Source organism: Sylvia atricapilla, chromosome 2, assembly GCF_009819655.1.
Source record: "Sylvia atricapilla isolate bSylAtr1 chromosome 2, bSylAtr1.pri, whole genome shotgun sequence".
NCBI classification, from domain to species: domain Eukaryota; kingdom Metazoa; phylum Chordata; class Aves; order Passeriformes; family Sylviidae; genus Sylvia; species Sylvia atricapilla.
In genome coordinates this window covers 20,443,247-20,459,371 of record NC_089141.1, presented here as the reverse complement: position 1 = coordinate 20,459,371, position 16,125 = coordinate 20,443,247, and the positions used below count along the sequence as shown (strand labels likewise).

General features: G+C 40.2%; 1 protein-coding gene across 1 annotated transcript in view; it reads left to right on the top strand.

The window, feature by feature from the left end:
* Positions 1 to 16,125, top strand: part of NME7 (NME/NM23 family member 7) — a 72,178-nt gene that overhangs the window by 34,734 nt on the left and 21,319 nt on the right. The window contains exon 9 of the mRNA XM_066340960.1: positions 1,869 to 1,970. Coding sequence (XP_066197057.1) covers positions 1,869 to 1,970 — 102 coding nt within the window. The remainder of the gene's footprint in view (positions 1 to 1,868; positions 1,971 to 16,125) is intronic.

Genomic DNA, 16,125 nt, shown 5'->3' with positions numbered 1-16,125 from the left:
AGACAAATGTTGTCTGCTACTTAGACTCAACTCTGGACTAGATGGGGCTGTGTGAGTAGATCAGGCTTGTCTGACACAGAACCAGCTGCCTCTGTGCTGTACCTGATGGCAGCTGGTCTTCAGGTCTCAGCTCTGTGCAGTATTGAAGGAGTCAGGAGTAACTTTGGTCGTGTTGTTCACTGTTGCTGGTGGGATATCTGTGCTGAGACAGGAACAATAAAAGAGGGAGGAACAAGAATAACCACGGTTTGCAGGAATTGCAGAGAGTTGATTCAACTCAAGTTAAAAACCCATTATTTCTCTGCTTTCCTGTTAACAGATGTTTAGATGACAGAATTTAATGAAATTCTGGGGAGTAGTGACTTTAGGGCAGTGTTCCTTAGCAGAATGAAATATGTAGCTCTTGGACCTCTTTTGCACAGAGGTGATTTGGTGATTAGACAGTTTTTGGAATTAAAATATTTGTTTATGTTGTAATGCATGAAGCTTGTCTGTACTGTTTTCATGTCCTTAGGTTGAAATTTCAACCTAAATTTCCTAGAATCCGGTTGATGATCTAAGCACTGGTTAAAATTCAGCTTAGGCACTGGTTCTCAATATGGAATCCAGTATGAGGATAGCAGCTTTTTGGAACAGTGCTGCTTGACTCAGAGTCATTGTGTATTTATTTTATGTCATAATTCATAGAAGGAAGAGAATGACTTAGTTCTTCTTTTCCCTCTGCTCTTTGGTCCATTCTGTATGTTTTGTCATGGTTCATTTTTGAACCATGAGCATACAGGTTCATTTTCCTGTGGCGGTGGGCATAACTGCAGAACCTTACTAGTCCTTACCTGTCCTCACTTACTTTCTGTGCATGTTTTGTCCTTTCATCTTTCCTCATTGGTTTTGATTCCTTTAATTGTCTTGATTTTTTAAAAATTTGTCTGCCCAGATTTCTAGACAAGTATTCAATTACAAGGACACAATTTGAAAAAGGAAGTCGGATTAGAACATCAAAATAGATTCTTTCTGCTTGTGAAACCTATACCTCTAATTAACAAACTCCAAGTTGGCACTAATGCCCAGAGTTAATTTAAGCTTATGAAAACCAAGACCCATCTTCATCACTCACACGGAACTCATGATGTCTCTTTACTCTCCTGGAGACTCCAAGGAAACAGATGATTCCACTGTAACTGAGATCCTGGTATTAGTACATCACAAGAATGTTGCCAGACCCTTTCCCCTAACAGGTTGTACCACAGGCACAGATTCTGTTGGCTTTTGTGTTTCAGCTTCTGTAGTAATCTGTGAGGAAAAGACAGTGAGAACCAAAAGCCCAGGAGACATTTTAATGCCTTAAAGCCATCGAATGAGTGTATATTTGGAAACAGATATAGGCTGTGTACTGAGCTTCTGGTAGGGAACACTGCAAAGTACATTGCTGTCTGTGGAACTGGCTGAACATAGTGTAATTTTTCAGGCTTAAAACTCAGCAGAGTGCATTCCAGTGATTCAGTCTAGTTTGACAAGTTATGAGATACTGCAATGCAATCTAGGTCCAGATCAATAAGGATGTACCTACAAAAGAATTTAAAGTATTATGGATGCTGTTATATTCTATTCAGTGTCCTGTTAAAGCTGAATATCCAATTTTTCTCAATTTCACCTTCTAAACCAAGTACCAAAATTGAAAACCTTTCTTTTGTGATGAATACTAATGGTATCTGTTTACTGTCTTCACTCTCCTAAGTGCACCTTAATACTCTCCTAAGTATTTCTTGATTGTTCCTGTCCTGTAAGTTTGGGCTTGTTTTGGGGAGAAATACAAACCTTGCTAAAGCCCAAAGAGTTCAACTTTTTTTCTGTTGTTTTTTCCCTTCCAGGAGATGGTTTCAGAGTTGTGTTCAGGTCCTTGCATAGCAATGGAGATCAGACAATTCGATCCTTCAAAAGTGTTCAGAGACTTCTGTGGTCCTTCTGACCCTGTAAGTACTTTAAAGTGATAAATAAGTCTTAAAAACTTGATATGCTAAGTGTGGTATGGCTGCTACATGTCTGCTGCATTCATTAGAAACATGTCAGTATTACCTTATTGCAGAGGTGAAATGCTAACCTTGGTGGACCAATTTGCAAATCCTTTAGCAACCCTTCTGATCTTACCTAAACCAGATGATGAAATACTGTGATGACATTTATGTGACAGGAAAGCTATCTAGGCAAAAATCTCTGTTAAAGATTCACAAATACAATAATGCAAGGCTTCAGAGCCCTGGAATGAACAGTTACTGCTTGTAGATGCCAGTGTAATCAAATGTTAATTCACTGCAGTCTGTGGCATTCTCCTAGGATGAAACTGAAAGGAGAGTCGGTTCGTTTGATTTTCAGAAGAAAGCAAACAAAAAAGTGTCAAAGTTCTGGTACTTGTTTGCTTCTAGCTTTTGTTTTTCATTTCTTGAGGTGGATAATTACATGAATGTGATACTGTGTGCAATTTGAAAACAGGCATAGGTGCTGTCTCAAAAAGTTTGCAGATTTTTATTAAACAGTGAAGGCTGCTCTACACAGAACAATGAGGTGAAATATCAAGATGCAGGCATTGAAGTCAGGGTTTGTATGTTTTTCTTGTTGTGATTTAATGTTTTAGTTGCAGACCTGAGGGAAATTCACGAGTCTTCATGGAGAAGAAACACATAGATGAATGTTTGAAGGGGAGAACAGGTTATTCAGGATATATTTTTCTTCAGATCCAAAGTTTCCATTATAGAAAACACAGGTTGAAGGCATTATCCAAACCTTTTTTGCCTCTTTTGTTTGGTAGCATTCAAATACTTCTCTATTGGGTTAGCATCTTGTAAACAGAGTATAAGCTATCTGTATAATCTGACCTAATTTTAGCTGGAGGATGGTATATCAGTACTAATGTATGTAATATAGTGGTTTCAGTTTGTTTCAAATTCCATGTTTAAGGTTTCTGGTCTTTAAAACATTGAAAGATGCAGTCATTTTATTTGGGCCTATTACATCCTTTTCACGTGTCTGCTTGTTTAATACCTCATACATTAAAATCAACTTATGCTTATGAACATCCCAGTGGCTTTTGTGTATGAAAGACAATTGTTCCTATATAAGGGGAAATTCATTGGTTTTTCTTACTCACATGAAAAACTGTCCTAACTACACAATGTGCATAAGCAGCTGTCGATGAGCTGAGGAACTGCGGGATGTATAAACTGATGGCTTTTCTGGGTAACAGAAGAAAACTACAAAGGAGGGAACTAATTTCCTGTCTCCCAGTGACCTAGTGATGCTGTTTGTATTTCCCTGGTAATGGTTAACTGAACTGTCTGACTTGTGAAGTGAAAATGAGTATCTGCCTGCTTCAAGTGAAAGCAGAGGCTGTAAGTTTTGGATACTGAATTCAGAGCAGTTCCACTAATGGGATGTTTGGAAGACAGGCAACTGTGTTGTATTTCTGTGCACTGTTTTCTGTAAAAATTGCAAATGAATTGATTCTCCAAGCACGTAAACCCTATGTACAGTAACTGCAGCTTCTCTCAAGACTAATCATTGCCTGAAATTAATCTGTCTCTTCTGATAGTGTTTGTTGCTTGTTCTTGAGGATAAAGGGGCTAAGGTATCTTGGCTTTTGTCATTCCCAACTGGAATTGTCAGAGAAGCTCACACCTGCACTTTGTGGTTACAGTATTTGTCTAAAACAGGAGTAGCAGCAACCATAATAGGCAATTTCATTACTGAAAGAGGTTCTGTGCAGACCATGAAGATAATTTGGACTTGATACTCTAGTAGTTAAGCAACATCTTATGCAAATGGTGCATTATCATTAAGAGGTCTGGATCTCTTTATAACTTGTCTGTTTACATATGCTAGATCCTGATGTGTGTGCAGTCTATTCATAAACACAGGAGAAGACCAAGTTCACTACAAAACTGGACCCATTTGGGTCACTTTGGCTCCTGATAAAGAGTACCCCATCTGCACTGAAATCACTGTCATTGCTTTCAAAGCAAAGTGCTATTTGAAGTGAGTAAAGGTGTTGGAATTTGACTTATATAATGAATTTCCCAATCACCTGTGCTGTTAATTATATCTTAAATACATAACAAATGTAATAATTACTTTGTGGCACATCAGATATCCAAACTGGGTGTGAATGTTAACTGCCCTTTCAGTCTGTTCTTGGTTTTGCAGGATGCTTAGGGCTGAAGAAAGAATTAGAATGCTCCTATTTTGAGGATTAGACTTTAATAACATAACAATTTATAACAAGTGTATAATGCTAAAAATGAAATGGACCTTTGGGCTATTTTCTATAAGCGGGTAATATTTTGTTAGCACTGCAGGTCAGTAAAGCTCTCTCCCAAAAATACCCTTCATTATAAACCAGCTTATAAATACTTTGTTAAAACCTCCTTTGTAGCAGTAGGGAAGACAACTAAACAAAAAACTGGTTTGAGCCTCTTTGTAGTCATGTATGAAGAGCCCTATTGGATCTGGAAAGCAGGCGGTGGGATAAAGAGACTTCTCTGGAAGGAGCTGTGCTGAACATGCTCACCCCCCGAATTACTGTGGTCTGATTGAAGGGCTCAGTTGGCAGATTTCTGGCTCGTGGAACATTTGTTCCCAGTAGATAGTACATGCAGTAGGATATATCCCTTTCTGCAGATCTTGCTTCTCATTGCATTCTTCTTGTACACTGACACTTTTCTGCTGAGTGTCTGGCTGGCTCACTGTACTCTTGCTGAGCTGTCAGCCTCTTTAATCAAAACTTAGCTTTAGCTCTTGGAATGCAGCTCATTCTTTTGTGTCTTTGGTGGTCTCACCTCAGGCCTTTCTGTGGTCCAGTCATGATGCTTGTTCTTGTCTTCCAGTTGCAGTCTCTAGGCAGGTCCCAGACTACTGATGTGTCTTGCTCTGAGTGTCCCTCTGTGCTTCTTCCTCTCTGTTCTGGTTTGCCTCTGTGGCTGATATGTGAGCCTTGGAAGTGGAAGGTTCTCTTCACATCTACTCTAATTAACAGCTATTTACTTATTTCTCCAGCACCCCTATAAAAGGCCAGCAGTCATACTGATCCTCATCTTGAAAATGTTTCTTTGCAACGTTAATCAGAGCTGTTTAAAAAGGTCTATGAATGTCACACAAGACTGCAACTTTTCAGGGAGGGGAAGCTTCCTCAGGCTCTGCTATGCACACAGAATTGTAAGGTTTGAAATGCTGACATCCTATGAGCAGCTGAGAACTTTTGTTTGGATATTTAAATTAAAATAAGAATGAGGTTTCTGAAATGACTTCAAGTCCCACTGATTTTCATGGTTTGTCTGAATAGTTTAAGCCCTTTTTAAAAATACACTATCAAATCTTGCTATGCAGGTTGTTAAATTACACATTTTTTGCTGGGTGCTGTTTCACTCTGTTTCTACTGATGCAGTTGAAAAGAAAGAAATTGAAAGAAAAAAAGAAAAAAATTGAAAATAAAATATTACACCTATGGTAGAGGTAGCTGTTCTAGAAAGCTAGGAAGAGGACTTAAAAAATTAATCAAATCTGATTCTTACAGAACATGAGTCTTTTGAACTTTCAGTACGCATGATTACTTGGAAATAAAAGTTACTAACTGCAACCAAAGTCTGACAGAAATGAAGTTGTGTTTCTCCTTCACTGTAAAAAAAAATGAAAATGCTTGGAGGGGTAGGGATAAATGCAGCACAGTGTACATTATCAAGAAAGCTGTTTTGTTTAAGTTCATTAAGGAAGAAAGAGAAAGCAACCTATTCCGCATTGATTTGGCTTTCTTTAACATAGACCAGGATGTAAAATCTATAATGGAAAACCTTGGAACAAGGGGATGGTGGCCAGGAAATCCTGTCACTGCTTGAGTTTGCTGGCATTGATATTTCACTTCACTAATGTTTGTATATTTTCGGCCTCTGGAGCAATTAGAGGCTTTTTTGTTACTACTTAACAAAAGTCTGAAGCTACAGCTTTAGGTTGCACATCTTTGTGCAGCTTCTGTGTTGAAATAACTGCTTGGTAACATTTTGTCAAGGAATTGTCAAGTTGATTACTTCATAAAATTCATAAAACATTTGAAAAATGCTGCAGAAATTAGGGTGGGGTTTTTTGTTTGGTTTGGTGTTGTTGTCTTTTGGTTTTGGTTTTTGGTGAGTTTGGGGTTTTTTGTTTGGTTTTTGGTTTCTTTTTGAATTTTGTTCATATGCAAATTAAAAAGTTGGTTATGATACATGATTCCAGGAGTCTACATCAGTTACATGTCCCTGGCTCATTGCATAACTTTTAGTATTCTAAGAGCTTTTACTTGGAATTGGCAGTACACTAAACTCAAGTCCCTTCTGGTGTGAGATAGTATTCGAGTGATGGGATGTGCTGCAATATTTCTGCCTCCTGTGGACTGAAAGGGGATTTTCATACACTTGCTTTAAATCCTTACCTGCATTCTTTTTGCACTGGAGATTTGCACTTCTAAGAGTGTATCAAGTCTTTTCTACTTTTGCATGAAAGAGCTGAAAGGAAGATTAGATGGTTTAAAACAAAGCAGTGAACTGAAAGGGAGTCTGCTTTAGCTCCATTTCTGACCTCACTGTGTGACCTTGGACAAAAAGTTCAATATCTTTCTGCCTCAGTTAATCACATCAGTTAAATAGGGATAACAGTATGAGCCAAAGAGCACTGTTGCTGTAAGATCTTCGTTTCTGTAGACCTGTGAACCTCTAGCACTGAAAAATAGGTCTATGTGAGGCCTAAAATATTCAGGTTCATTCCTAGAACTCATTATAAGCACGACATTTTCGTATTGAATCATACAAAGAATAGTTCAGTGGAAGATGTAAAGGAATATAAAGGCTAGTTTTGAGCCTCCAAGTACTCGTTTTCTGGTAATACCTTTAGAGCTATTTCAGGATGGATTCTCCCTACAGCCTAGTGAGCCCTGATCGGAGTGTTGACAATGAAGTACATGATTTCTTTTGAGAGAAATAAGATTTTTTAAATCTAATTCTTTAACGAAGAAGATTTTAATGTAATTGATTTTCTGCTCAGATAGTCTGAGTCATGTAATAAAAATAAAAACTTTCATTCAGATGCAGACTGTTATCAGCTAGAGTAGCAAACAGACCAATCAATACCAGTTACAATATCCTGCTGTCTAAGCCAGCAATGGGAAAGACATGATTGAATTGCTTAGATGTTATTTCGGGTCAATCATCTGATTCTGTCCTTTCAGTTTTTAATTTCTACATTAGCCTCTGCAGGTCTAATTAAAAAGTGTTCTAGACAGAGCTAAGGCCTCATATTTGGGAGACAGGGTAGTTTTTGTCTGTGGAGGTGGATTCTTCCCCTCTAGCGCAGCCCCCTTTTTCTGAGCTGGCACTGCTGATTCATAAAGCCCAAGGTATATGCAGGTTCAGGGCTTCTCCTGCCTTGTTCCATGTCACCTGTCTGTGCACAGGCAGGGGATCCAGAAGAAAGAAAGTGCTAAGATAGCTGTGCTCTAGTGACACACAGCTGCAATGTGACTGCAACTAGGAGTAGTCACCACTATTTTTGACTGCGGGTATGTTGGTGTATGATTTGAAATTTACCACCATCAGTATTACAGTTTCTTGTCAGAGACAAGAAACACCACACGTGTGGCAGTGAGTTGCTTTCCCTGGTTTAAAAGTGATGGAGTTTGCACTGGCTGCACCAGGAACAGAACTGGTAATTACTTGTTCTTCTTTTCAAAGTTTTGTGTAGCCCTAGAAGCAGCTGAGAGTCAAGAATCCGAGAAGTAATTTTTACAGGCATGAATTCAGTGTTCATAGTTAAGTTCTCTCCTCTTTTGCTTCTGAATATGTACTGTAGAGGTCTGGCAGGCCTTGACACCCACCCTAGCCCTGCTGTCCTGTTTGCATTGATCACGTGTGTGTCTGTGCTCTCTAGTGGCACGGATACATGATCTGCTTACAGTTTTGATGTGACCAGCTTAGAGCTGTGTTTCTTGCAGACTGTCTCTTCATAGCACTCTTTGCAGGTGGTGGGCAGCCCATTGATGGCAAGAGAGATTTCAGCCTCAGGGCAATATGTCTTTGTGCAGAGATTAGAACAAAAATCAGAGCAGTAGCACTGAAGGAGCCTTTTGCTTGCAAAAGTGGTTTGCTTTAGATGTGGCTTCTTGTTGCCGCAAGGTTGCTGTCATATGATGGCTGTTCAGTGTCATGTGGAGCTGGAGCTTGTAGGCTCACTTTGATTCTTGATGGCCAGATTGAAATTTGCTGTTATTAGTGGTGACTGACAGTCTCCATCAGGAGACTAAATATTGACAGAGCCCTCAAGACCTAGCTCTGCTTTAAATCCTGTGTGATTGAGGCATGTTGGCAAAGTTACAGTTGGGGAAAAAACCCTTTCATCTGCCACTCCTTATCTGCAGCTCCAGAGCTACTGAACTTGAATGTGTTATCAATGCAGCTGTTGCTGCCTAAACACATCCTGGATGTGAGGTCACTGGACTTGAGTTCAGCGTCCCAAATACCAGTAATTTGGTAAAATAATTAATAAAAGATACTGCATTGTATATTACCAGGCCCACTGCCTCGACAGAGGCATGATACTGGAGAGTCTGCTGCTTTCATTCTCTGGAGAGAAGGTGCTGGTGCACTCTGGGAGAGGACTGAGAGTAGATTTGCATCTCTTTTTCAGTTGCTGCAATGCCTTTTTTTATAATTAGTTGAATACCAAAGCCCCTCTAGCCTATGTGGGGTTTTTTTGACATTTCCTCTGCTACCTGACACTATGATATTTTAGTATCCTCTGATGACATGTTTTTAACTGTGATTTGTGGACATTTGCAGGAAGTTAACATCTTGTCAAAGATTCTATATATCCTCCTGGAAAGTAGCATCAACTTCAGAAGCTGCAGGGTTCTCATCTGCATTCCTGTCTTTCCCTTATGTCAATCCGTCTCTGGCTTTGAAATGTTTCTTTCAGGGTACCTGTTGCCTGGTTCCAGGCTGGAATAACTTGATCTGTTTTAGCAATAGGAGTGAAGCTTAACATGAGCCCAGAGACTTGAGGAAAGCAGTGTCACAAAGCATTTACAGCACTGGTTACTGATCTTCCTTGACTTGCTGAGCTGCCATGCAGACCTCCTAGTTACTCTCCAGAATGGCTAATATGCTGGGATTTCCTGGAGCTGGATGTTTGGGCCTTTCCCTGCAAAGTGTCACAGGACTAGCCATTTTGGTAAGGGTTTAAGCTGCACCTAGAATATTTACTTTTTAAGAAAACTCAATTTTTTGGTCAAGGCTTAGGTACTGTTCAGCTCTGCAGACACACAAAGACATTTAATCTGCTCTGAAATCATACAGACTAATTGTATCTGTCAGTAGGTGGGAATGAAGACTGAAAGACTGGCTGAGAAATCGTAAAGGCTCTCTTTGCACTCAGATTGAGCACATCCCAAAGTAGTAGGTGTGTGTTATTAAAGGAGTGGTTATTTTAAGCAACTATGATGAACACAAGATTCTTAAAAATGCTATGAGTTACATAAATTTGTCTATTTGGGCTTGAGAAGGTGGGATTTTTGTGACTGTGCAGAGTTTTGGTAATAACTGTCCATCTGCAGGTCTTGTTCTGCAAAATGAATGCTGTTTGCACTGGATCTTCCTGATAATGTCCCCTCCAAGCTTTGAATAAATGCCATGCTTCAGGGTGGTGCTACAGATTTAGTATCTCATACTGATGGTTCTTATTTTATTTTAAAAGTGACCACACAAAGTTTTTGAAGTGCTTGCCTTGTTTCTTTTGGCATTTGCTTGGTTTCTGTCTAAATAATACAAAATCAATATGCTTCAAAATACCATATCTTTGTTGTGTCTCTCCTTAGGTATTTTAGATGGATTAAAGGGAAAGGTTTTGGTTCCCACTACTGTAGAAAAAGACGTAGGCTTCTAGTGTAGCAGCTGTTCGTGTGATACCAGCTTAGTATAGACAAATACACAATGTAATTCTGCACTGCTAGGTTGATCAAAGGAAGTCTGCAGGGCTCTTTCTAGGGCTTCTTTCTCACAGCTGCACTGGATTACAATGTGATTGAACTGGGTTTTAATACTAATTAAAAACGAGAATATGCCCCCCTCATGAAAACAGTCTTTGTCAGCAATAGAAATAGCTGGTCATCAGAACTTTTAGGTTGTAGTGACCTCCTGGAGCCAGAGGATGTCTGTCTTCCTTGGTGATTCCCTTTCTTTTCGTTTTTTTTAGTATTTTTTTCTCCCTTCTTTTTCCTTTGGACTGTTCTGTTTATAGTTCTGCTGTAGCTGCTAATGATTCTGGGAGTAGATTAATTAATGTATTCAGTCCATAAAGGCAAGGTAAGAGCCTTTTTGAGAATGTGATGGTTCTGGGTTAATTTCAGTCTATGTGGTTGTTTTCTTTGCTTCTCTTGTGTTCTGTTTGGTTACAGCAGAAAACAAATCACTCTTTTACCTTGGACAGCAATGTTTTTGAATATATAAAATACCAGAAAAGAAACATTCAGAAAAAAAACCAACCAAACAAACAACTTTTAGCTTCAGTTCTTCCTTGCAAAAAGGGAGCAGTGTTTCCAAAAGATACGGCAAGTTCTGAGCTGGGAAAGAAAATTATACTATTACTTCACTAAATGACTGTTTTCTCCTTTAGTTTCTTAGCATTTGGGTCACAGTGACCTTGTATGTTTGTAGAATCTTTGATTTGAATAGATTAAGAGTGTTTGCTTATATGCCTGACTCAGGTTTTTGTCGACTGTAGATAGCCTTGTCCTTCACTAGAGTTTGTCCCAGCCTCTGGTTGGAACATACTGGCCATGTTGTCCTGTTGCAAATACTTCAGGTTATGAGGTAATATGATACTTCATTTTTAAAAAATTAAGAAAATAATAAAGATAGAATTTTTAAGAAAATTAAGGTAGTATGTGGTAGAACAGGGTGCAGGTGCTTTTTCTAGAGCTCTGTAAATGGCAGTTAGCAAGAGTCAGCACACAAAGCTGCTTGATGAAATTGTGCAATAGAGAAAGTTATAATCTTGTAGAAAAAGGACAGTAGAACAGCTAACTTTTCCACAGAACCATGATGATGATGTGATCGTGAGTAAACTGAAATTGGCTGTAACTGTCCCAGAAGGTTTTATGGTTTTCAGTCAGCAGATTAGGAATGATAAGTCAATTCCTAGAGGTGCATGACTTACTTTTCTCTTTTTCTTATTCCAGAGGACTTCTAATTCAGGTTCTGCTTGGTCAATACATTGGTAGTAGAGCTAGTAACAGCCAAAAAAGAAAGGATGTCAGATCACAGTGTATCTTAGGTACTCTTGATGATAAATTGTTATATGAGAGAAATTTGAGTTATGGAGAAGATTATTCTGGGAGGTATTGTAAAACATGTGAAAGACAGTCAGTCATTGGTCACAACCAGCATGAATTTGTGAGAGGAAAGTCTTGCTTATCAAACCTGATTTCCTTTCATGACAAGGGGACCCACTGTACTGATCAAGGGAAGCTAGATGATGTAATCTGTTTGGATTTTGGTAAAGTTTTCAGTACTGTCTCTCACAGGATCCTTCTGGGCAAGGCGCCCAGCGTACAGCCAGATAAACACATCATGGGATGGGTGAGCAGCTGGCTCACAGGTCAGGCACAAAGGGTTACAGTGAGTGACATCAGACTGGTGATCTGTCACTTGTGGGGCTCTGCAGGGCTTCATCCTTGACCCTCTGGTTCAATATCTACATAAATTATTTGGATGCAGAGCTGGAGGGAATACTGAGCAAGTCTGCAGATAATAAAAACTGGGAGGAGCTGTTGACTCCCTCAAAGGCAGAGACCCCATGAAGAGACGTAGATTAATGTGGAGTTCAACATGGGAAAGTGCCAGATTCTGCACCTAGAATGGAGCTAAGCTAGAATGTCTGTACAGGACGTACAGACGGACTGGGGAATGAGATGTTGGAAAGCAATGCCATGGAAAGGGACCTGGGGGTCCTGGTCGATGGAAAGCTGAATCTGATCCAGCAGTGCCCTGGAGCCAGGAGGGCCAGCCCTGTCCTGGGGGCATCAGGCACAGCATCACAGCCGGGCAGGGGAGGGGATTGTCCTGCTCTGCTCTGAGCTGGGGTGGCCTCACCTCTAGTGCTGGGGGCAGTTTGGGGTCCCACAAGACAAGATGGAGAAGGGCCTTGAGGGGAAGCCTTGAGGAGGGGCTGAGGTCTCTGGGTCTGTTGAGCCTGGAGGAGATTTGGGGCAGACCTCACTGCAGTTACAGCTTCCTTGTGAGAAGAGGAGGGGCAGGCATGGATCTCTTCTCTGCAGTGATCAGTGACAGGACCTGAGAGAATGGCCTAAAGCTCTGTCAGGAGAGGCTTAGGTTAAGAAAAGCTTCTTCACACAGGGGGTGGCTGGGCACTGGAACAGGCTCCCCAGGGAAGTGGTCACAGCACCAAGCTTGAAAGGGCTCTGGAAGACTTTGGACGATGGTCTTGGACACATGGTGTGACTCTTTGGAGTGTTCTGTGCTGGGTCAGGAGTTGGATTGACAATCCTGGTGGTTTCCTTCCAAGACAGCTTATTCTGTGATTCTGTACCTGCAGTTATTTTCTGCTTTAACTACATTAATGGAGGCTTAAAAGTGGATAAAAACAAATACTGTGGCCTAAGCCTTCCCTTCTGTAACAAAACGAAGTAGTCTGGTTTCACATTTATAATGACGATAGGTATTGTTCTTGTTATTACTGTTATTATTCTTCCTTCTCTCATAGAGCTGCTGACAGCCTTAGCATAGCTGTGAGAAAAACTGCAGCAATAGTTTTCAGTGTGTATCACTGGTCTCATTGCCTGGGGATACTGTTAACTAAACAAAAGCATTTTAGAAGCTGGATATAAAATGATTAACTCAATTTCTGAGAACTTGCTGAAAAATTTGGGGTGCTGCTTGCTGATCTGTTTGATTCAGGATGACGTTCTCTGTTCTGCTGCAGGGCCATCTGAGCTGAATTTTTATCAGCTCCTTTCACTTACAGTATGATAGACTGCATCTGATATGCACGTGGGACTTCCCTTAAATACTTGTAATAAGAAGTTTTTCCTTTCTCTGCTTCCACTGACTTCCCGCATCAAGGGACTAAAACATGGTCAGGGTGGAAGATGGGTGAGCAGCATTCCTTCATATTCCAATGGCAGCTCTCAAGTTCCCAGATGTGGTCTGAGCTCTGCAGACTGTGGCTTATCATCAGAGTGCTACCCAGGAATTAAGAAGCATTACATCAAGGAGAGAGAATAGTTGAGGAATTGATCTGAGATTTTGAAAGATCTGAGCTGAAAGTTAGACATTGAACTTGTGAGTCTTGTGAAATATCTTTTTTTTTTTTGTGCCCCTGGAAAATTGCTGTCTCACTGTTTCTTGGTTTCCCGCTCCAGAAAATGGGGTCCATTCTGCTATTTTATGTTCTTTGCATCCCTTCCTATAAGTTTTCCTATAAGTTTTCCAGGCCAAGATCCATCTGTTAGTATGTATAGGCACATGGGCTAATACAGCTATTCCTGAACAGAGCAGCAGCTTTTAAAGAGCAGTTGTAACACAAATAATGAGTGATTCCCTCTATCAAAGAGGACTGCTCACAACTGTGTGGGAAGATGGTAGCACTGCTGCCTCCAAGGATGCATTGGAGAGGCTTTAGGGCACAGAATGAAAGGATAAAGTCTTGCCCGTGCTGAGGATCAAGTGAGAGGGATCTCTGGGGTTTGCAGCAGATGTGGATTTTATCTTTTAGTACATCTCCATCTTCTGTTGAAGTGGATGGTCCAAAATTGGTTCAGCTTGGGAAGTCTCAGTAGAGTTTCAAAGCATGTTTTTCTGCTTTGCAAAGTGTAAAGCTCTGATACCTGGACTACATCACAGATGTATAATCTAATCTAAAAAAAATTCAGAGGAAAATATAATTTGTAATTATTCTTATTCTTACTGGGGAAAAATCAGCCAAAATATCTGCAGATGAAAAATAATGTCTTGCAACTTCATAGTGACTTTTACTGGAAGTTCTTTACATATTTTGCTAATCTGAATTAATAAAATCCCAAAATATCTTTTGCAGCCTAGTGTGGCTTTGTCCTTGTTTTACAAGTGAACTAATAAACGGATGATATTCTGGATGCGTTGGAAGGCACCGGAAAAGCATCAGTAGGACCATTTCACCTTTAAAACTTAAAGCATCTAATAATGAAATTTACAGTTATTGTGCATGTTCTGATGTCTTATGGGGTTAGTTGCTTTTCAGTTGTTAAATGCTTCCTTTTTGCAGCTTGTCAAGTAATGTAAATATGCCTTATGGCACCCAGATAATGGGGCAAATAATGTGACAAGCTGGATATTTTATCTTTATTCCTGTTTTGTGACCAACTTGTATTTGGTATGTCAGTTGTCTTCAAGGCTTCACCATCCAGTCTGATTTACACTTAACTCAGGCATGTGGCTACCCAAGTTCAGCACATGGGCAATGGCAGACAGGCACACAAACTTTCTGAGCAGGGCACTTACCATTAGAATCACTTAAACGTCCACCAAAAGCACCAAGACCACTGAAAATACTATCTCAGACTGGCAAATGTGCCACGAGTGCTGCCCACAGCAGAGAACCTGCAGAGAGCTGGTGCAGAGCCCTTGGGCTGTCAGGGAAGGGGAGTGGTAGGGAAGATGTGGGAGTGAAGCAGAGAGAATCAAAGTGCCTTGAGGGGATGGAGGATGAGGAAGAGACAGTGTAACAACTTGTACAGACTTGTGGGCTTCCAGAAAACTGCCAACACTGGAGCATGGAATATAATTTTAGGTCCATTAACAAAACTTCCGAAGATACAGGGCTTCAGACTGGTACTTCGGAGGTTGGCTGACTTTGAAATAAACAGAAAAGTAGATGGATTTTTTTTTTAATTTTTTTTTTCTTTTTACTCAGACAAGAGTAAGCTTGCGTAATAAACTACGGTTTGAGTAGTTGCTGCTACTGTTGCAAAACTGTTTGATTTTGGAAGGAGTTGCACCTCAGATGCACTTTTTATAGGCCTTACAATTGAAAATTTGACTGCTGTTGCCTGGATCAGATCAATTCATTTGCTGAACAAGCCTTTACAGCCATGCTCTCTCACGTACAGAGCTATGTGCACACAGACTTGGCTCAGTTAAAAATACTGAGAACCTTGTTAGAATGGACAGTAAGTGACCTATTCTGCCATCAGCCAAGAGAAGACAGCCTGGAAGTCTAGGTGAAGTGCACAGTGCGAAGGGGAGAGACAGGTAGACTAAGTGTTATAAAGACTTTGAATGCAACTTTTCCAGGTTCTTGGGTTTGTCTTGTGATAAAGATTAAAAGTATGGGGAGTTTAGTGTGTGTGTTTAAAGGAGGTTGTTTTGGCTTGATTTTTTTTTTTTTTTTTTTTTTTTTTTTGTTTTGGTGATATTTGGAAAGTACTAAAGCACTTTCAGGTAACATTGACTCCCTTGAAGTCTGTGCAAGGCCATTGATACTGACTCTATTTGTACATAACATTGCTGCAGCTCATGTGGAACACAAAGAGGAGACATGTCACTGTCAACAAGTGACTTCTGTTCTGAATTGGTTTGGGAAATGTAAGCTGAAGGAAGCCTCTTGCATGCTCTTTAGCACTAACCTGGCTTTGTATTTAGCGGCTCTATGAAGACTTTCTACAGGTAGACCCCAGATATCAAGGCAAAACCCTTCCCCAGTTAAAGTTTTTACAGTGGCAAGAGCACCACAATCTTATGTAATTTTTCTCTGTAATAGAGACAGAAAGGTTAGTACCTCATTGAGGGGTGATGAACTGGACCTTGAATTGCTGCAGGAGTAGAAAATAGTTGCATTCTGCAGCAGCTGATGTTGATTTCCAAGCAGCCTATTGCATGAAACTGAGTGACATAAACCAGGGCAGAGCTAAGGTAACAAATCAGGAAACACACACATCATAAGTAGTTGGCTAGAGTTTGGGGGCAGTGTGAGCTGCAAAGGAAACATGTGAAGCAAGCTAGGCCTTTTGGTATCATGCACAAGGTCACTTGTGACCACAGATTTCGCTTTGACACTTAAACA